Here is a 23,079-nt window from a genome sequence, read left to right as displayed (position 1 = left end):
AGTCTCTCCACCCTCCTATGCATACACTTGCATACACCATCAGAAAGTCCAGCACTTCTTCACACCATCTGCCAGACCGGGTGACAGAGATGCAGTTTACACATAAGGCTTGAGGGAGGTCTTATTCACAGTGGCAGACTCACTCCAGCACTACCTCTCTTATCAAAACAAAATTACATGGCTCAAACAAAGAACCTTTTATTGTCAGACTGCACAAATCTTCACTTCTCGGGAAATTCATGTTTTCCCCAAAGATATGACAATAAAAAAGGACAGTCATAAAAAAGTGGCCATACCACCTAAACTTTTCCTATTTTGCCACAAGACGTCAAGGTAATTTTAGGGATTTTATGTGATAGACCAACACAAAGCAGTGCATTTTGAAAGCAGAAGAATCAAAGTTGTATTTTTTTTGTATTCAGCCCCCATTTATTCTGATACACCTAATTAAATCTAGGGCAACCGACTGCCTCGAGAAGATCCCTACTTTATCAGTGTGTAGTTTGATCTCATCATAAATCCAGATGTTTAGTAAAGGCCTCACTGAGAACATCAGTGAACAAACTTTATAATTATCAGTAAACACACCATACAGGTCAGGTAAAAGATGAGATGTTTTATGTATCAAAAGCTTTAAAAATTATTCATCATTCCTATTTCAATTAACACTAATGTATGACTTTGGTTTATGACATAAAATCCTACTAATTTAAATTGAGGTTTGTCATAAATTAACAAAATGTGAAAAAATTTAAGGGACATAAATACTTTTGCAAGGCTTTGTATACGTACGCAAGAATAAAATACAATCCCCTTTCTTCTCTTATACACACATCAGATTCTGAATAAAGTCACAGCCTCTATACACAATAGCAAACAAAACAGTCATTAGTAGATTTCAGGCTCCCTTTTAGGTCTGCTTCTCGCCGCTGTTGGTGTACCCGCCCCTCTGGGGTGGCGCCGAAGCTGTAGGTTTTAATAAAAGCATTGTCTTTGGAAGTTGTCTGAAGGGACTTGGTTTCATTTTGGAGGGCTGCTGCACTTGCCGTAGATGCAAGAGGAGAGAGGGCTATTGCGCTGGGACACGGGGGCTAGGAGGTTCAGTGTCATTGTGGGACCCTCGAAGGACTGAATCTTATTGTTTGATAGTTTCAATATACAATCTGTTGGTGTGTGTGAGAGAGAGAGCGCGAAAGAGAGAGAGAAAGTGTGCATACTTCCTCTATTCATACAATGTATAAATTTGGCCAATCTAAACTTGTGTAAAACTCAAAGCACACAGCTGTCACAAACCACTGCATCAGCTTTCTAATAGATTCACAGCATTTTTTATATCGCAACAAGAAGTCATATCGATAAAACACACACTGTGCTTTGTGTGTGTGCACACATACACAAAGAAGTGATACAGAGCAAACTCTTTTGGTTTGAAGAGAGTTGCATTTAACCATACTCATAAAACCAACAAGAACTATTAGTGCTCCACTGTTCTACCATGAAACTGCGCAGTGGTAACAAGACACTCAGTATAATGAGTTATCTCTCTACGACACACAGGTGTCCATTAGGTCTTTGGGCTGACCAGTCTGTGACACCATTCAGTCAACAGTTACTCCATCTGTCAGCATTCAAACACCTTGGAACAAGACCCTCAAGGGAACATTTGTGTCATCCATGATGGACAATAACAGCCTGCTCTCAACAGGAGCGCAATGTTTAGCCCATGATGAGGTCAAATCAAATGTTAATGTCTGAATTTGGAACTACAATTCTTTGCGATCCTCCCGTTTTGCCTTTGCTCCCACAGGCACCTTCAGATGCCATCAGCAGAAGCAACACGGTCACATCTTTAAAGAGGCAAAAGGAAAGAATGAGTAAGGCTATCCAGAAACCAGCAGTAGAGGAAAATCCTAATTGTGCCTATAAGTGTGTTCCCTCCTGTGGAGCGAAGGTGCAAGGTAACGGCCATCTTAAATCACAGCCTGGCTGTGGCCTTCATTAAAGCCATAATGCCAGGCTCTCCCTTTAATGGAAATGGAAGGCAGAGAGGCTGTTGGTGTAAATTAAAGTGTAAGGCCCGAGTAGGGAAAGATTTCCCCGGCTCTGACAGGTGCAGCCTGAATTAGCTGTAGTGCTGTTCGAGCAGTCAGTGGGAGAACACTGGTATTGATTTTAAGCACTGTTGCACTTCCTATCTAAAAGGGAATGTGTATTACTAGAGCTAAGGACATCAATCACTCAGCATTCGACCACTGTCCCCTGGCATGCTTCGGATTTGAAATGATAAACAAACAGAAACAGACCAAAACAAAAGAGTGGAGCTGACTGAATCGGTCCTGTATGAATGATACTCGTACGCATTGGAATAAATCTCACAACAGACATCTGTGCGTGCATGCCGTTGGTCCGCTTGATTTAATCTTCCTTGTGTTGACAGGATGCCATCTCTATTCAGGGCATGTCCTGCATTGTGTGTCACCTTGGTCAAACAGCTGGCGTCAGCTCCTTGAGCTCAGGCTGCGGTTCACTCCTCTGTTTATGACCTGCATGTGTCAGAGCAGTAGCATGCGTGCAGCGCTAGCGGTGCAGCGCTGTGCCACTCTGTGTATGACCCCGCTGCTTATCTCTGCTTTCCATCATACCCCGCTGACCCAGTCTAGAGATGCAAGCTGGGGAAGAATTAGCCTTCTTAGCCTATTCCTCACAGGGGTCAACCCACAAACAGACGCGCAGACTTCGCAGCCGTAGCGAGACGCATGCATGCACCGTACAATTTGCAATGACAAATAATGCAGGAGCACTTGACCGCAGGTGTCCTGGCTATGACCTCTCACACACAACCTTGAGCATAAAGCTTTTCATGTAAAAGGCTGGCAATCAATCAGATCCAATCAATCACACGCAAGATAAGGTGTTTTCACGCTCTACCATTCATCACTACACCAACCCTTTCACTGACATCAACAAAATAAAAACATCCGAAAACATTTCTTCCTGTCTTTCACACTCGGAAACGCACGCCCACATACACACACACACACACACACACGCATACACGTACATACCATGTCATGGATTGATGGCTGTGATAAGGCATGGGATGTGTTGTCAGGTGTTTTGTTATCTCTGTAAGTGCACTCTTGGACATATTCCCTGGTGACACATCTGAGCTACCACAACACCTGGACCAAGACACGGCCAGCATGAGCCACCTGGGAATTGACCAGCAGACCCTCATGGTGACAGATTGTAGCCAGGAGCAACTTGTGAAGAGTTTGTCTAAAAAGTCACGGCATCAAACCTTGCCCATTTTCAGCCTGTCTCATCCTGTGCTTCTAAGTGCCAGGATGTCTGACATTTATGATGCTCTGGCAATATGAGCTGCATTTCAGCTTTTTGCGATGCAAAGAGAGTAACAAAGATGAAATGTTACCCACTGCGAAGCCTTTGAATATCCACACCCATGAAGGGTTTTTCAACATTTTGTCATGTCACAACCACAAACTTCAACCTATTTTAATAAAAAATAAATTGATAGATAAAAAAAATTACAAAGAAAACTAATTAGGCAATTTTACTACACAAAGATAATTTGATCTAAAAAAAATGATTGCAGCTCAGGTTATATGTAGTAATTGACTTTGGCAGGATTTTTTAAAATTAATTTTGTTGTCAGTGCTGACCAGTTTGTCAGTCTCTTTCACAGAAAAGCATAATACAGCCACTGTAATGTTTCACTGTGCAGACAGTGCATTTGCTCGTTTCCACCACACACATTTCTTGTGGGTCAAAAAGTTGGTTGTGTTCTTCTTGGCCCTTTTGTGTAATGCAGGAGTTGTGAAGTGCTCTATAAATTGTATTAAGAGATTTCCCCACTTTAGCTTTGGATCTAAAAGAGTAACCATGGGCCCTTTTCTTTAATAGTTGATCAGTTCTTGCGTTACCTGTCAGTTTAGGTAGAGGCCACGTTGTGGTGGATTTAAAGGATTGAATAATTTTCTATAAGATACTTAAAGTTTGAGATGTTGTTTTAAGGCCTAACCCTGCTTTAAAATGCCTTATTTATAATTTTTATAAATATTTGGTATTCATAATGACCACCACCAGATGGTAAGGCTGGTGGTGGCCTGGTGCGCCCGGTGTGAATGTGTGTGTGAATGGGTGGATGACTGAATGTAGTGTAAAGCGTTTCAGGTTCCTCTGGGCTTGATAAAGCGCTACACAAGTACAAGCCATTTACCAATAATTGAATGTCAAAAACCATGTATCCTTTTCCTTCCTCCTCACAACTATGGCTAACTTTGTTTTGGTCTATCACATAAAATCCAATAAAATACACTGTGGTTTGTGGTTGTAATGCCACATAATGTGAAAACAGCTCAAGAAATATGATTACTTTTGCAAAACACTGTATGCAGGCCCACATCTGAAGATTTATGGGCTTTACGCTGAACTCCAATTAATTGATTCAGAAAGCCGGTGGTTCTCCTTGATTAGAAAAAAACAAAACAAAACACAAAAAAAGTAAGACGGTACACAGCTCTTTCAGTCGGTAATTACACAAGCGAACATTTTCTAATTGCCAGTCTCTTTATGCAGAACTCTTATCAATGGCTCTCAAACGCAGAAGGAGGAAGGACAGGGTGAGAAATGGGCCATATGCCAATGGGCCCATGAACATTTACACATTGGTGGGAATTGTCTGAAATGCCAAAAAAGCAATCCCAGCTCTCTAAATAAATGCAAGCAAAGATTCTTATTCCAAATGCATGAAGGTGTAAGTTTTCAGAGAACTGTGTGAAACAGGGCGCGTTGGTTATGGCAATGAAATGATTGGTTTGTCTGACAGCTTGACAGTAGTCACGACAGACCACAACGGGCCAAGGATGTGAACCCTCCCGCTGTCTGATCTTAGTAGATTAGTCAAAGCAACTCAAACAAAAAGCAATCTAGTGCTGTCAAGTGTCAAAGTCATATGCATTATTAATATTCATCCTGAATATTATAAATAAATACTTTACACACTTTCCTGCCACAAACACACTGCCTAACATTAAGTTTTATGGGCTGAAGTTAACTGAAAAGCCAAGGGGGTTATTTTTTTTTTCATCTATATGAATACATTAACGAGCCGCGTGAAGTGCAATTTCAGAAACCCCTACACATTTCCAAATATCATAGTTACTCTTGGCATTTTATTCCACATGTGGGTGTAACTTGTGACCTCGACTGCTGAGTGCTGAACGTGCCCACAGATCGAAATGTATTAACATACCACTCAAAAGCAGATGTTGTGCTAATGCCTGTTATGTTAATTGGCATGCTAAAAGGCAGTTATTAGTCAGTATTAATATTCTATGATGTATTTGGAAACTGTGAACTTTTCAGAACAGCAATCAGCAGCATGTAAAATTAAACATCCCCACCCTGAACTTGAGGGCTCATGCAACTGTCCTAAAAAGATATGTATAATGAATTATGATAATTTTTGTTCCTTGCATGTAATAGTTTTGAGGCTGTGAATTAAAAAAAAGAAGAAATGTTTATGTTTAAAAGAGGGCAGCAGTGTAATTGTCTTACCTTGTTTTAGGGGATGTCGTTAGCCACTCTTCATGCTTTTCAAATGTTATCAAGTAAGCTGCAATCTCCTGTGAAACAGAGAGGAGAGAAAAGGAGTAAGGCTTGAATATGTCATCTTTAATCACTGTTCTCTTGTGTTTGTAATACATTTGTGAGACTGCTTCATTGATATTCAGACAGTCTAACCAGCAGAACAAACACGGGAAAAGATGGAAACAGGGGCAGCGTCGGGGAGTTCAGGCAGGTAAGCGCACCCGGATAGAAGTAAAATGAAAGACAGAAGTGGGATGCAGCTGAGGTCAGATCATCTTTTGAGACCATCTTTGTTATGAAAGCTTTGATCAAGTTCTCCTCAGAGGACATCAAGGTGCTCTCAGAGAGATTGACATCTCTGTGTTTAAGAGCGAAGAGCTTTTAACATTTTAGGTCCGATCCTCCCCCAAATCCCTTTGATCTGCCCTTGACACTCCTCTATGGATCAATCCACTCTTTAACCTTTGAATAATAATTACATCCAAGTCTCACAATATTGACATGCGTGCGTACTGCTACTTCAGAAAAAGCTGTAGATCCTTTGGAGTTTTTTGTGTACAAAGAGATGCTATAGATACTGAAATAGTAACATATATATATATATATATATATATATATATATATATATATATATATATATATATATATATATATATATATATATATATATATATATAAAGAAGCCTTAACTGCCACTGGCATAAATAGAGATACTTCATACACTTTCATGTTTCCCAACCTCATCCTGCCCACTGAATCCGTCTGAGTGAAAGGAGAGAACACGCAAGGCCATTTTCCCACCAGAACTAATAGGCAGAAATAAGGGAACTTTAAATAATGGTTGACAACCTAATGATTACTAGTGACAGCCAGCAATTCAATCTGCACTTGAATGTTTGACAGACTCTTACAGAAAGTAAGATACAACAGCAGACTCGATGCACTCTTGCACAAAACATTGTTTTCTCATTTATTAAGAATATATATTTTTGCTTGAATGAGCGCCACATCTGAGGCAAAGTTGTCCACAGAAACAATAAAGAACATTTACACTTCATTGAGTAATAGGATCCTAAGTGTTTATCAATGAGGCTGCCTGTTGGATTAGTCAGACCTCACAACTAGACAGTAACTCTTTCAAATTTAAGTTAAGGCCTTAATGTGCCAACTTTGCATCTAACCCTGTTCTCTGAATACAGCAGTAATTGGAATGTGAATTTATGAATGCATGATTGAAAGCATTTTTTTTAATCGATGTATCTGAAATTGCTGGTTTAAGGCCCGAGCAGAACTAAGAAGGTTCAGAAATGCATGGATTTATGGTTGACTGACAAAACCAAAACTATATTTCCTTTATTGACCATATTAGTCTTTAAATAGTTTGCCATGTCATCACATTTTCTCCAACTTCATAACAGGAAAATGCTTCGTTATGCAATTTATGATGAAAAGGACATCATATTTAGAACTGAGTAATAGGAAAGTGCTGTGATGACTATGTATGGTTTTTACTTTCAAAAATCAAAACTGAGAATAATTTAGAGCAGAACTGGGTGACAATTTTTATGCTTGTCTCAATCTAAGTTAATCCTCATATAAAAAAAACATGATTGGAAATAAATATTTTTGCGCTTTGATGAACAGAAATCTTTTTTGTAAATGTTGAACTGTGTTTTGCAGTGTAGAAAATGCAGTTGGTTAAAGCTGGATAAATATTATAGATTATGACAAAAGGTGATTAAATGCAATCCACAATCCTTAAAAAAATATTTTTTGGACCACATGATATTCACCAACATCAGCATCATAAGTCACTTTCAGTGTAAGGGAATATTTTGTTAAAGTACTCTATTGTAGGGAGTGTGCTACAAAATTAAATTAATTGTATTTATCTATTGTATATGTATAATGGTAGCAGATGATGACTGACAAATGATGTATCTAAATCTTCTAGATAATTGACCTATGTCACAAAACATATGTCCATCTTTATTAGCAAATTATTTAACACAAATTAAGTACTATTTGGAAAAAAGCAGAAAAATCTACTTCAGTGAAGCACACAACAAAAGAAAATCAAAATTGCTTTATAGAATCCCTGAGACTCTCCAAGACCTCCATTTTACAAAACACCTTGGTATGCACCACTGTAAAGAGTTCTCATTGGCTCATCGATGGCGTGCCACAAGTGTGACCTGGCACAGACTCAGCCGGCTTGCGATAACCCGTAGGGATGCTGCAGGGTGTTGCGGTGTGAGGGGTTCCCAGGCTGGCAGACATCCCAGATGAAGAGGGGGTGGTAGCATGACTGGTACTGTTGCCTCCAGGAGCAGGCTGTGAGATAATGCAGCGCTGATTAACTTCCCGTTCTCCTGGCCTAACGACCAGAGGCACCTAGGCCATGACAAGAATAAAGTGACTTAAGAAAAAAGATAGGAAGGGGATGGGGCTGCTCTTCCGCTTTGTAACTTCTGTAATTTAGCAGTGAAAAAAGCAATAAGACACTGAAAAAAAAATATATATACGGCTACTTGACAGAGAAAGTATAACAATGCATGGGGGATATGTGAATTTAGTAAGGATAAGCAGGTACTGTTAATTAACTAATAGTAACAGTACTTTCCTCCTCGTGTTTTTAACTAAATTACATCGGCGATTAAATTAATTCCTTTTCTTCCCCTGCGCTCATTTTGGGAGGGATAAATGGCAACAAGAAACTCGTTCAGTGACCTCTGTGCTTCTGAGCACCCAGCCTTTTCATCACTCTTGTCATTAAAATTGAGCCAGAGCTTCTGTCTCAGTGGACGACGATAATATACAGGGCCACATGGCCTCGTATTAGGAAGAATCCAAACAAAACAACTACAAACTACAAAAAAGTACACCTCTACCTCCGGCTTTTTGCTCCCCCCCCTTATCTGAACAGATGCCAGGGATTATTCCAAGCCCCCGACCAGCCATAAAGGTGCAATAATCTTATGGCGAGGAAACAAACAAAAACAGACGTGCAGCCATTAAACAGCTGCAAGGAGACAAAGTTTGCATGGGGCGGCGTTATGAGAGGCTAGCGCACGTTCAGGTTGAGCAAACACGCTTGAGGGTTAGCGCAGAAGGTGAGGAGGCGGGGGGAAATGCGTAAGCAGCACGCTGAACACTGATGGTGCATCAAAGTCAAAGCAGCTGCCGTCAGTGGGCTCTGAACTCTATCTGCTGACCTCGCTGCCTCTAGACTGCTCTCCGTCGCTGGGGAAATATTCAGTGAAGGCTCTGTGAACACACACCTCCTACCTCACTTGGCCCTTATAGTTAGAATCCACCTCATGTAAGATTGTTTGAACTTCATTTCGTTACGCCTCAGTCCTCCCCTCAGTTTGATCCTAACTAAAGCTTTATCTCCAGGTATTGTTCTCCACATCACAAATTAAGGCAAACTCCCATGCAAAGCAGATCTATATGAAGACAAAATCAACATAAGCTTGCGGCAAAACAGAAGCAGAGACAATAGCTAGTCCAACTGACAAGGTGGTTTGCAAGAAAGGGCGCCTTTCATTCTCCCGAGGAGACGACAACCTGAAACTGTTTGTTGTAAGTGAGCCGTCTCATTTGTTTCTTTTGTCTCGGCAAAAGCTACGACACTCTGTTAGCAGTGGCAGCCGCATCTGAACATGACGGAGCAGTTCCAGAGCTGATGGAGACGGGGAGGCACAAGTGTTTGTTCTTCTGTCTGCCATGCCAGAACCACAAGGTCTGATTACTGGTTACCTGCCTGTGCATGGCACTTCATTAACATGCTTTCAGGAGCTGTCACTCCTGCGCTCATCAACATGTTCTCTGTTCTCATATGCTCCACACACACGCGCGCATGCACACAACAACTCCATTCGAGGAAGTGTCTCTTTCCCATAAACGCAGAGGTGAAAAGGAAAGCCACCAGGAGAAAATTTCCTTTCTGAGATGACTGGCTTTTACTGTCTCGCTTTTCAAATGATATTTCCACTCTGAAGGTACAACATTTCCTCCAGAGAAAATCATCTTTGAAGCATCTACCTATTTGAAATCAGAAATGACACTGAAATATTCATCCCAATTTTATGTCTTTGCATCAAGACAGGATGCTAGGAGCGGAGGGCAATACATTTTCAGGAAAACATGCATGTTTGGGTTCATCCCATATCCTAATATTATTAGGTTTTAAGATGACTTCAGCAGAAACTGCTCCTGAGCCTGATCCGATGAATTTTCCAAAGTCTTTGCATTTCAAACCTCAAAAAATGTCAGTAAAAAAATGTGGTTCTTGTTTGATGGACACATTTTGATGTAGATTTACAGTCCCTGGATGACCAGAGTGTTTTCTCGTTCTATCAGCACCAACTTTGATTTATGTAACAACAAAGAGAGGTGTTGAGAGGAGCAACGCCTCAGCATTTGGATGACAAGCCTGATCCCTAGAAACAACTGTCACTGTGCCATTAGAAGGGATAGATGAGTCTTTTGGCATTATCTGAGGACAGATCAGACACCTGTCTCTAAACACCATCCATAATGTTTCTGCTTTCCTTCTGCAATTTGGGCCTTTGAGTTGAGCAAAATAACAACGTGAAAGCAACTCGGAATTTGAAAGAAAGACATTTTCAACCTTGTTTTAAAGGACACACACTTACAGTTGTCTGTCAGTAATTTAGAATATCACTGAATAGTAATTCCATTTAAAAACATAGTGATAAATATATTAAAACTTTTTCTTGTTAATTTTGATTATTTGGTCTTAACAACAGCATAACATTTATTTTCTTAGAAAATTTTAATATTAAAAAAACAGCATATTTAACCAAAAACTATGATGACTTGGCCATTGTCCAGCAGGAAGTCGCTGACATCATCCATCTAGGAAGGTACAGTAAGGTATAAAAGGTCATTGCTAAAGAAGCTGGCTGTTCATAAAATGCTCTAATGGAAAATGAACTGAGAGGAAAACATGGGAGAAGGTAGTGAGGCAAAATCCATTCAAGATTTTGGCAAAGACATCAGAAGGGTCTCACCTGGACTAAGAAGAAAAAGCAATGGATTTTCCTCAGTGCTTCAAAGCCCTCTTTTAAGTTTTGCATTTGCAAACCAAGGTCTCAGAGTTTGGTTGAAGTCCAGTCTGAAGTTTCCAGTCAGTGATGACTTGGGTAGTCAAGTCATCTATTCCACTTAGTTTCATCAAGTCCAAAGTCAACGCAGTAGTCTATCTGGAAATTGCAGGGCACCACTTGCTTCTCTCCGCTGTCAGCAGATTTTCCAGCAGGACTCTGCCCCTTTCTACACTGGCAAAAGTACCAATACTGGTTTCAATGACCATGGTATCATTCTCCTTGATTGGCCAGTGAACTTTCCTGACCTAAACCCCACAGAGAATCAATGCAGTATTGTCATGAGGAAGACGAGAGACACCAGAACGGACAATGGAGACGAGGTAAAAGCAGCTATTAAAGGAACCCAGGTTACATAACGCCTCAGCAGGCTGATCGCCTCCATGCCATCCCACAAGGCCTCTGTAATTTAGGATACAGGAACCCCAAACCTTTATTGAACACATACCATAAAGTACAGAACACAGTTTTCAGTAGGTTGGCATTTCTGTGTTAAAAATGTAATGGTCCTTGTTACATTCTAATTTTACAAGAAGAAAAAAGTTAGAATATTAAAAAAACATAATTTAAATAAAATACTCTGGGTTTAAAGTATTTACACAACACTGTATATTATTTTCACCGTTGTATTCCAATTTATTGAGATGTACCTGTTTCCTAACTTCACAATTTAAGGCAGTGGTCCCACAGATTTTCTTCTGGGCTCCCCTAGTGGTTCCCAAAGATTTTATGGACCCACCTATAGATTACAATAAAATCCCCCCAAAAAAGAAAAAAAAAAATCAACTGGGCACACACATCGTTCAACCAGACATAAACCTACACACATATTTTGTTTTCAAACTCCACTGAAGTTTATTTCACACTTCAAGTTGCAACAAAACAAACTACAAACCATCTTTACAGTGAAACACTTTTGTGTAACTGTTTATTTTCTCATTCACCCATACCGCTTGCCCCGCTCCCCCTCCAAAGGCACTGCGCCCCCCTTAGGGGACGAGCCCCACACTTTGGGAACCACTGATTTAAGGGAACAATTGATAAAAATTAAAAAAACACAGCGAATCATTCCTTACAAAGTTGGCTGCAATCAGTCTTCATCACTCCACCAGAAAATAGAGGGAAAAAATTATTTAACTCAAAAAACATATGTTTGCCCATTACAGAATTGTTCCAGTTATATTGGTCCTCCAGTGACACTAATGAAAACGCACTTAATAAATAGCCATATTAGAAGAACTAAGTTTAGAAACAGTATTGATTGCAGTAAAAGCTCGAGCTAATGAAATGAATATGAGAGAGCAGAGTAATGTGAAAGAATAGATGGAGGGAAAGTCTGAGCAGAGCACAGCGCCTCTAGCCTGCCTTGTGGTGAAGTCTGGGGAATGCATCCTCAAAGCTTTGACCTTGCCCTGCACTTGAAAGCAGGAAGTGGGTGAAAAGGGAGGGGCTGTGGGGAGGGGGGCAAAGGAGGGATACAGTGAAAGGAGCCCTCCCTTATGACCTGGGTTTTTACTGTCGAGTGCCAGGTCATCTGATATTTCCTCCAGGGCAGCCCAGGAAACCAACCTTACCAGGGCCAGGCACAAATGGACTTGTGATGTGTTTGGGAAGGGCAGAGGGGTTTGCTGAAGCACCAGGCAATCACGAGATTACAGTCCCACACACACACGCACACACACACACACAAAAAAACCTAATGCAATTAGACACAGATGGAGATGAGCAGAGGAGAAGAGGATGAAGGAGGAGGGTTGGGGAGTTACTGAAAATGGAGAAGATAATCAAAAAGGAGAGAAGAGGAAGAAAGTTTGAAGTTTTTTTCCCCCCCCATGACAATAAAAATGGATTTAAAACAGTAGAAGTGTGACGACATGGTGATTAAAGAAAGTGTGCTTTGGTTCGATTCTGCAAGCAAAAGCACCTAGGTTGAATATTATCGCTCTTTTTTTTTTGTATATACTTCATGAATTCTTAATGCACAAGCAATGATGTATCACACACCATATCTTTGCAATCTCATATGGTCATATTCCTTTTTTTTATGATCGAGAAGGCATTCAGATAGACGGGGAAAATTCCAGCCACCTGTAACCTGCAGCTCGCCTTAAAGGCTGTCTGAATATGTGTTATAGGGGATGCAGAGGATTCACTATGAAGACAAATGGTCAGGGTAGACAAAAAGAGGCAACTTAATGGAGATGAGGCAGGAGAGAGGGAGAGTCAAAGTGAGAAAGTTTGGAAAGTGAAAGTAAGCTACAATAGAGTTTCCTGTTGACAGATGCACTTGGCATCTGGTGGAGAGGAATGAGGCTATTCTACGAGTCCCTGTGCTGGGTTAAAAATATGCCCTCTACACCATGCTGCTCATAAGGATCTGCATGGGGCCTCCCTCCTGACAGGGAGGAGTGGAAGTCACACTGTGTCCACTCTGTTACTCCACTGTGAAGAGAAAAAGAGTTGTTGTGCACCTACTTCCATATAATCAGTAGCCATCCTGCATTTTGACAGCTGATGAGTTGAAAAGAAAATAACGCATGGATAAATCTACAAGGGGATTGACATCAAGATAAAAATTATATTTACATTCGTTGGACAAAGCCATTCATTTATCTGAACCCTAAGTATGGAGGTGTGAAAAGGTTTTGACATAATTTCTTGGTAAATTATGTGATAGTATAAGAACATTTTAGTGGGGAAAAAAATAGTAAACGAATTTTTTTTTTTTTTTTAAAGAAAATCACCATCTTTACAATTATTTGTACCCCTGTTTCAAATAGTTTGTGCAACATAAAAATGATAGCATTTAGTTTTCTCCAATAATAACATAATATTGGAGCATCAGGAGCTTTGACCTTTCTTTGCACAAGGGGAGGAAATAGTAGAACTAACATTTCAGACAAGTTTGATGGTTTTTTAAACATCACTAAATTGGAATTTATCATGACAATTATAAATTAAATTCTTATCATAATAATTAATAAACAATATGACAAATGCCTGCCCCTACATCATCCTGATAGGACTTAGGTTTCAGGAGTAAGGTGTCCATGGATGAAGGCTTATTTTCGACCTGGGGAATAATCTGTGTCGACTGGCCATATGTTTTGAATTAATATCCTGCTGATACCCAGTGATGACTCTTTTTCAGTTTTCTGGCAGAGTACACCAGATTTTTTTTAAACACCTCGTGGTATTTTCTAACATGCTCATAGTATGATTTAGAACAGGGGTGGGCACTCCTGGTCCTCGAGGGCCGGTGTCCTGCAACTCTTAGATGTCTCCCTGGTCCAACACACCTGAATCCAACAGCTGAATCTCCTCCTAAGTGCAGTCAAGTTCTCCAGAGTCCTGTTAACGACCTCATTATTTGACTCAGGTGTGTTGAAGTAGAGATGCATCTAAAAGTTGCAGGACACCGGCCCTCGAGGACCAGGAGTGCCCACCCCTGATTTAGAACAACTGATGTCCCACAGTAACACGGTTCCTTTGCTGTACTGAACCGTGGATGTGGGTTGCTTTTATTGAGAACACGTTTAATATAAGTCTGGTCAAACACTCGGGTGGCGGTGGCTCAGAGGGTTGCTAGTTCAAACCCCTGTTCATCTCAAATGCGACATTCGTCACATCGTACATCCCTGCGGTTTTCACATTTTTTTTATGGCGACACATTTGCAAGGTTAGAGGAGAAGCATGTCGGTCAAGATGTCAGACAATCTTAATTTTTTTCAAGACAATATTAATTTATTCATATTAATTTATAACACTAAATTGGAATAAATTTATTGACTATAAAGGCTGGACTAAAAAAAACAGATTTAGTGTATGATTATGCCACCGCAATAAAAGATGAATTACTTGTAAGATGTTTTACATATCTTTAATGGTGTGCTAATAAATATGGCCAGCACTGCAGTTCTCCAACATACAACCACATCTTTATCACGAAGTCTTGGCCATACGGTGGAAGCAGTATGAAGCAACATGGCTCTGTTTATCCGACTCACTGTGTGCCCTTTGATCTCCTGCAGTCCTGCTTTCTCTAGCATTATAAAACATGGAAGGAGCAAGACAAACCATCCACTGGCCTACATTATACATAGTTTTGAGATCAATTTGGCATCGATTCTGGATAGTGATGCCTTCCAGTAGCTGGTCAATGCTTATCTTCAGCTTTCTGCTTGGCATGCTGGTCACAAGACTGTTCTGTAAAAAAAAAAAAAAAAAAAAAAAAAGGCATTCTCATGGGTGGAGGACTCATCTCACTTCACCTCCCTGCTCCCACAATCAATGATACCTACAGCAGCTGCTCTGCCAGCGCTCTGTTGTGTTTACTGTACTGCTTCTTTATGCTATATATGCTAGAACAAGTATTTGCAGTAGTGACAACAATAGCAGGGGAGCGGTTTAATTTTGGAAGGTTGTTGTTAGAAATAAATGTGTTTTGTTCACGGGAGATAGATCAACATTAGCCTGTTATATTGACTGCAGGCATTTTCTGTCATTTGTGAGAGAAGTCAAAAAGAAAGAACATCTTTGAGAAAAATAGAAATTCATTTGAATTGCAAGACGACCCACTCAACCATAGCTGAAGTTGTGCATTAGGCCACAAATTTCAATCATGGTTTTATCTGACCAGAGCACTTTCTTTCACAGGTTTGGGATTTCTCATGGTTTCCTGTCAACATTGGCCTTCTTCTTGCTAATGTGAGGCTGCTGGGACTGAGTGGGAGGAGTCTTACAATGGGGAAATTGTGGGGTTGATCCCAGATTTTCCTTCCATCATACGGGAAATGTGTTGGTCACTTAACCAAAAACTCCAACCGATCTGTGAGTGTGGCCAAGTGAATTGGGGTGTACAAAAATAACTAGAAGAGCTCTATATAAGTTCAGTTAATTTATAATTTATTCATTTAAAGATTCTTCCACCTGAGCTGTGGACCTTTGCAGCTCCTTCAGAGTTACCATGGACCTGTTGACTGTTTTTTTGAATGATGCTCTTATTCCCCAACCTATTAGTTGAGGTACAGGGATATGTACCAGGATGAGATGGTTCAGGATTCACTAACTGTTTTCATACACAGAAAATATTCTAGGGTGAACATCAATATGATTAAGTGTCTTAGAGACACAAGCAAATAAAAAATAACTAATCAATGCATTTTAGTGCTCCTGTTGCTTGGATTTAATGTTTAATGTTTCTTTTATTTCACTGAATGAGAAAGTTGCCACGTTATGCTGTTGGGAAAGATTAGAGAATAAGACACAGATCAGCCAAAAGAGCAGACTTTAGTGTCATGGCTTTTGTCTATGATGGTTTTTTTTTTTTTTTTTTTCCAAAAACTTTGAGTACAACATAAACTTTGAAAACTCATAAGTGTGAATAAGAATAAATCAGCAGCCACGTACACTGAGTGAGGAGTCATCATAAAGTTGACTAAGATGAAATACATCCATCTTCTTGTCAGCCATGATTAAGGCGTGTTATAACTCAATGTTTGTTACTATGCACAAGACCCATATGGGACCACCCATTGTTGTATCCGTGAGAGCCGTATGTAGAGTGATGATTGCACTATATATTTTTTTTACTCTTCTTTCTCTCCCTCTATTTTCGAAGGTCTCTAACCTCTAACATGTCTCTGAGACGTGCTGCAGTACTGACAGGAATATAAAGTATGGCGTTCCTTAAAAAGGAGAAAAATTCCATAAAGGGCTTACTATATTGTACAGCACACGGTGTCCAGGCTTGCTCCTGATGGCCCAGGGCTGCCTGACCTCTTGCGCCTGCACTGCACGTCCTTTTCATCAGCTATGCAGCTGGATGTGTGTTTCGCTCTGTTGACAGCCAAACCAAGGAGAACTGAGGGTGGCCAAGTCTGTGTGATCATGAACTCCCCACAACCCCGCTACCAAGACTCCGGGCTGTTTCGCCGCCTTCGTTTCCCAACTTTTCTTCCGTCTAAACTGTTCGCCAGAGGACAGAAGCACCGCGGGAGGAGTCAAAATTACAACGTGTCTCCTCGATTTCCAATTCTTTCCTATATGTCTTTTTATCTGACGTGTGCTTTTATTTTGGTAGACAGCAGATATTGGAAGTGTCATGTCTGATTGAACAGCCAACAGCTAGATGGTCTATTTGATTCCTATTACAATTTCAGTGTTTGAAGGAGTGCGGCTATTAACGGTACATTTTTGCCTTTCTTATTCTCCCTTTGAAAACGGTCTTGCAGCTAAGATCCAAAGAGAAGCATTAAATGTCGCCAAAATATGATTCATGTATTATTCTTTTCAGAGAAGACACATTGTGGGAATCTAAGCTCAAATATAACCGAAATGTTCCCAAAAGTCAAGGAGAGGCACATTTATGCATGAATCAAGTGGTAGTGGAATTCAGAAGGTCAACACATCGCTTATCAATCACCTGATGTCAGCTTTCATTTTAATACTCATTCTAGACTGATGCAAAGGAAGAAGAGTGGAGCTCAGATTCTCCCACATTCAACACAACTGCACAGGATTCAGCCTTGTGTGGTGCTGAAAGCCTATTTATTTCAGGCTCTAAAATCAATTAATGCTGGCATTATCCTTTGAATTGCACTATTCACTGCAGCCAAATGAGCAGGGCACCCTTGCATGAAAGTAATTTTGATTTTTAATCCAAGAACCCTCCCCAACCGGAACCACCTACAGGTCAATCTCCTGAACTGCAGATATCTGTGGCGCTGGAGTCATGCACATGTGCAAGCTGGCTTCTGTGACAAGAATGTGTTTATGAGTTTGAAGCGTGCTGTATAGCATTCTGGTGATGTGCAGACAAAAATCCTCAATTCTCGCCGGTCTCTCGCTGGCATCACATAAAGAAATCACAGATAAATGCAAAAATGATGAAGTAGGTCTTGGAAAAATGATGATAGGTAGGGACAATAGAGAGAAGGGGAAGACAAAAGAGGTAGATAAGAGGAAATCCAAGAAATAAAATCCCACTGAGGTATTTTATGCATAAAAGTGCTAAATAAGATTTGCTTAATCAGCTTTAAGATCTTTGCTATAGGAGACGATACACTGATTTACAAAAGTATTCGTACCTGTTGAACTGCTTGTCATTTTGCTACATTAAAACCACATACTTCAACATATTTTAATCAGCAAGTTATTAGAGAAAACAATACATGTTTTTCCCCTCTGTTTTCATTTTAGTTGAAAAAATAAATATATGGAAAGTGTCGTAAAAGAGCTTTTTTTCTGATGCATGCCCCCTCCACCACAGTCCTCAGATTTCATTTGCCTCCTTTTTTGCTCTAATACCCTTAAATAAAACATAGAGTTATCAGTTACCTCTAAAGGTCTCCTGCTAAATACAACACACAGGTCAAGGATAGAATTGTGGAGCAGCTTAAAGCAAGGAAAAGCCAAAAAAATTCTATCCAACTTTGAGAATCTCACAGAAAAGCAATCAATCTATCATTCAAAAATAAAGAGAATATGTTGAAACTGCAAGCCTTGTAAAATATGGATGTCCACCCAACAGGTCAAGCAAGGTAAGCAGTAGACAGAGAAACCACTAAGAGGACTTTGCTAAGGAAATTCAGAAGTAGATGTATTTTGACAGGACGACTATGAGTCATGTACTTGACAAATTGGGCCTTGCTGAGACTTGTTTGTCACAAGTCTTGAGGGGTAAAACAGAAAACTTGGGGAAAAAGTTACTCTGACCTCCTTTTTATTATGTATGAACCAGAAAGTTTATCACAGCATTTATAAATAATTATGGCAATAATGATAAAAGTAATAATAAGTTATTTTCTGGCAACAGACTGTGTGGCTGTGATAGCATCCTAATGCAGTCAAAACCACATAATCACAAATACTTTTCTTATAAACATAAACAAAACAAAAAAACCAATAAGATAAATCAGCACAGAACAACTTACTGAATAGTCTACATCAGGACACCAGTAAAATTAAGTAGGTATATTTTATTGCTAAATACCAAACAATAACTGCATTCAAACATATTTTTTTTATTTTATTGATATTTATTGCTGGCTTCAGCAACAATGTAAAATATAAATATCCTTTATAGTCCCACAGTGGGGAAGTCGTGGAGTATAAATACAGTAAAAGTTGCAATACTGAGAGTTTTTCCAGTTTTTGAGTTTCTAAACATCATCATGTTAAATGTATCATCATCAAAATAAATCAAAGCTGTTATGATGATAGAAATAATAATAATAAAAAAACTGGTATTATAATTGCCCATGCCTACTATGCATAGTGGCAAACCAACACTACATTGTACTGAGCAAACCACTCCCACCATAAGACAAGGCGATGACAGTACACGCTGATGCTTTCCTTCAACAGGGACAGAGAAACTGATCAGATGTTTTAGGAAGATGAATGACGCCAAATGCAGGGAAAGAAAATCTGTTAGATGCTGCAAAAGAACTGAAACTGAGACTTTTAGCTTTTACCTGTGTTAAACAGAATGAGACAAATTGAGTAAATTGAGACAATTGCAGTAAAATAAGGTTCTACAAAATACTGCATCAGGAAGGTTAAATACAAGAGTGTAGGAAAAGATCAAATGAAACCTTGCTTAATTTTTCCTTCACTTCCCAACAATGTACTACTTTGTGTTGAACTTTTACACAAACACCTAAATATACATTGCCATTTGAGCTAGTATGTTACATAAATTTACTTCCACCAGGCACAGTATAATTATAACTCTGTCCTGTCCATCCACAAAGAGTGACATGCTGAGCTCCTGTAGGAAGGGAAAAAAGACATGAATACAGGAGAAGCCTGAAATGTGCACCAGAGAGATGACCACATCCCCGCTCAGGCCAATTAGCCAGCAGAAACTCTTTCATTTCCCGTACAACTTGTCAGCATGAAAGGATCACCCTTTGTCTGTCAGACTCGTGCTTTTATCTTCTTCTGCTACGTCCTGCACACAGTTAGTCCAGCAGGAAAACACGCGCACAGACGTGTAACCCTTTAATTCAGCCAATGAACAACTTACATTCCTGCGGCTCCCTGCTCTGTTCCTGTCATCTCTCGGTTTGCCAGACAGCGCACACGCCTCAGCAGAGCAAACATATTCACGTATGACCAGCAACCACAAGCGCAGACGCTCATACAATAGAATACCAGTCAAATCCTTGCATGAACAGCTCTCATTTTATCTCCCCTCAGCTGCTGCCATCGCTCTGACTGATGTGATTGTTAGTTCAGAGAGAGGACTTTTCTTTAATTGAAGTGAGCGTGTGCACATGAGCGTGTTGTGTGTGTGTAGCGATCTGTCCAAAGCATCGGCTGGCCATGGCTGTATTGTTTGGCCTATCAGACAAGCTGTCAAGTACTCTGCCTCCCTCCCTATAGACTCTCTGCCGCTTTGTGTTGACGTTACAATAACGGAAATATGGGACTGTGAAGGTCAGGGACGCCTGAAGCCGAACCGACCGGCAAAAGCCAGCATTCACATTTCCTCATGCCAGACACATACATTACACTAACAATCCACCTAAGATGCAGTCAGTGAGCACACAACATGAGCAATAATCACATTCAATGACATTTTTACTAAACTGACATTAGAAAAAGCTGAAGTGGATCTCTTGAGCGCAGCTCCATAGATTTCTCGTTTGCTCTTTTTTCCCCCCACAAAGCAAACTTCCCTTAACTTTTCTGCTTCTATCTGCATACTGCCATCTGCCTCTTACACACTTTCAGTCTCTCTCACATCTCTCCTCTCTGAAAGTTCGGCCCGTTGAGAGAGGCTGCTCTTTGTGAAGGCTGCACTCGCAGACGGTCAGAGATCGATCAACCAGACACTCCGATGTCCTGCTCCCTTTGTGAGCCCAATCTGCCTCTCAGCACCTCTTCTCTGTTTATCTCCCACACGTCTCTCGCTGGCTGCATGCTCTTAATTAAACATGCCGCATGGCTATTAATTGTCAACCAGATTCAATTTGTTCCCCGGGCACACCATGAATGGGCCTCTCCTCCCAGAACAAAGGTGTCCGAACAACCGTGTCAGAGTTGGACAAAAGGCCCACGGCATCACTTCTATCTCAAACAAGCGGAGCTGCTACTAAGCAGCAGGCAGCCATTGAACATAGTGCTATCCACACAGGTTTCCAAGAAAAGCTGCTCAGTGACATTTAGACTAAAATGGAAGAATTTTATCACAGTTTAGCCGATATACCTTTTCAAATCTGCTTAATTCATTTATAGATATATATATATTTTTACAAGCAAACCCTTCAGAGATATCTTAGAAGTTGGAATGGGCTGGTTACCAGTGTAAAGGTACAAAATAGTCACTTTCTATTGTACACAGTTTGAGTTGCTTATTAACACAAATGGCGAGTCAGCCGATCTCATAGCAACAACTCAATGCATTTAGACAACTAGATGTGGTGAAAACATTTTGCTGAAGCACAAACAAAGCATCAGACTAGAAAAAAAGGGCTTTTAAGTGATCATTGAACATGCCGTGATTGTTGGTGTCAGACTTGCTGGTCTGAGTTTTCCAAGAACTGCTGATCAACTGGGATTTTCACATACAGCCATTTATCGGGTTTAGAGAGAATGGTCCCAAAAAAGAGAATATATCCAGTGACTGGCCGTTGAGTGGACAAACCTGCCTTGCAGGTGTCAGGGGTGAGGAGAGAATGAGCAGACTGAAGTCAAGATGACAGAAAAGTAACCAGTCATTATAGTCAAGGAATATGGAACCGTTCTTGAAAGCACAACTTTGAAGCAGATGATCTGAAAAAGCACAGGCCCAAACCAGATACCACTCCTCTTAAGTACGGAATATAAAACTCACACTGCAGTTTCAACTTCAGCTAGCAGCGTTTTTTAAAACAATTTTTTAATAAAAGGTGCTTTAAAAAAAGCTTTGATCACTAAGTGCTATATAAAAGAAAACTAAAATGGCTAAACTTCCTTTTATTGCACACTGTGATGTTCTCATTTTTATGTACTCATCATGTAGGAATTCGAACAATCTCGCTGTGGAAATGTGCTGTACAAATAAATTTGCTTTGCCTTTAGCACCAACTCAGCCTACCTTACTGTTGCTGCTGGTCATGTCCATCCCTTAATGACCACACTGTACCCCTCTTCATTTCCAGCAGCATTTTATTAAAGGTCAAATCATTTCAAGCTGTCTTCAATAACATGGTAATGAATTCACAGTACTCCAATGGGGTCCACAGTCAGTAGATCTCAATACAATAGAGCTCCTGATGTACTAGAACGAAACATCTCTGTCAGGGAACAAAACGTTGTGATGCTGTAATGTAAATGTGGAGCAAAATCTCAGAGGGATGGTTGCTACAGTTTGACAAATTTATGCCATAAAACTTGAGGCAGGGGGACAACATATTTTTGTGAAGGTGTATACCCCGATTTTAAAAAGTATTTTAGAACTAAAGATTTCAGGTTTAATGTCCTTAAAATTAGTTGAAAGAGAAAATGCTGGAGTGACCAAAGTATCTGATGTGCTGATTAAATCACGGAATATATGTACACCCTCTATCACTATGCTGTGTTGCTGCACGCTGCTGGCCAGCTTTGTTAAAAAGCAGATGACCATACTTTTTGGGGGTATTTTTGCACAAAGCCAACTTTGGTTGTTTCAGAATCAGAATAGAGGGTCATTGTGTGGAAACCAAAAGGGCACCAGTAACACTGTTTTAAAAAAGTCTGCAGCCACCAGGAGCATTTCTACCATGAAGCTAAATGTAGCCAACAATTATCAGCCTCCAATTATTGTGTTCCTCTTAATAGGACAATGGCAAAAGGGCACAATTTCTGGCTCAATGAGCATTTGAAACTACTCCCAAATTGGGCAAGTTTTATTCTGGTGAACTGGATTAGATTGATTTTTTTTTGAAAGAATAAATGTTTTAAAATCAAAATAGCCATTACGTGGTATGGCAATATTATTATTGTACAATAATTATTACTATGTTATGTTGTTTTAGCAGAAGTATGGTTAATTGTCGCTGTTCAGTTTGAACGGAAACAGATCAATCCTTTCATACATTTTAGTTTTTAATTTATGTGTCAATACTGTGATATTTTTACTCAAGGTTAGCATAGCAAGAGAATCTTATACCAGCCCAAATCTATTTGGAATCAAACAAATAAATAACCCTGCGGTTGCTGAGAGGAGCAAGCGGCAGCCAAGGAACAATATAATTTATAGCCATGCATCAATGTTACTGGAGGCTGCTCCAGCTTTGAGCCAGAGCCAAAATATCCATCCCCTTTGCAATTCCATCAGCTGTCCCACCTCTCAGTCACCCCAGCC

The 23,079-nt window shown here is 40.1% G+C and overlaps 1 protein-coding gene across 9 annotated transcripts in view; it reads right to left on the bottom strand.

The window, feature by feature from the left end:
* Positions 1-23,079, bottom strand: part of LOC102236405 (calmodulin-binding transcription activator 1-like) — a 386,596-nt gene that overhangs the window by 210,839 nt on the left and 152,678 nt on the right. For all 9 annotated transcript variants that reach the window (XM_023330191.1, XM_023330195.1, XM_023330168.1 and 6 more), the window contains one exon: positions 5,581-5,648. In XM_023330191.1, coding sequence (XP_023185959.1) covers positions 5,581-5,648 — 68 coding nt within the window. The remainder of the gene's footprint in view (positions 1-5,580; positions 5,649-23,079) is intronic.

The sequence above is a fragment of the Xiphophorus maculatus genome, chromosome 1, assembly GCF_002775205.1.
Source record: "Xiphophorus maculatus strain JP 163 A chromosome 1, X_maculatus-5.0-male, whole genome shotgun sequence".
NCBI classification, from domain to species: domain Eukaryota; kingdom Metazoa; phylum Chordata; class Actinopteri; order Cyprinodontiformes; family Poeciliidae; genus Xiphophorus; species Xiphophorus maculatus.
The sequence above is the reverse complement of the archived record's forward strand: the minus strand, read 5'-3'. Positions and strand labels throughout refer to the sequence as shown.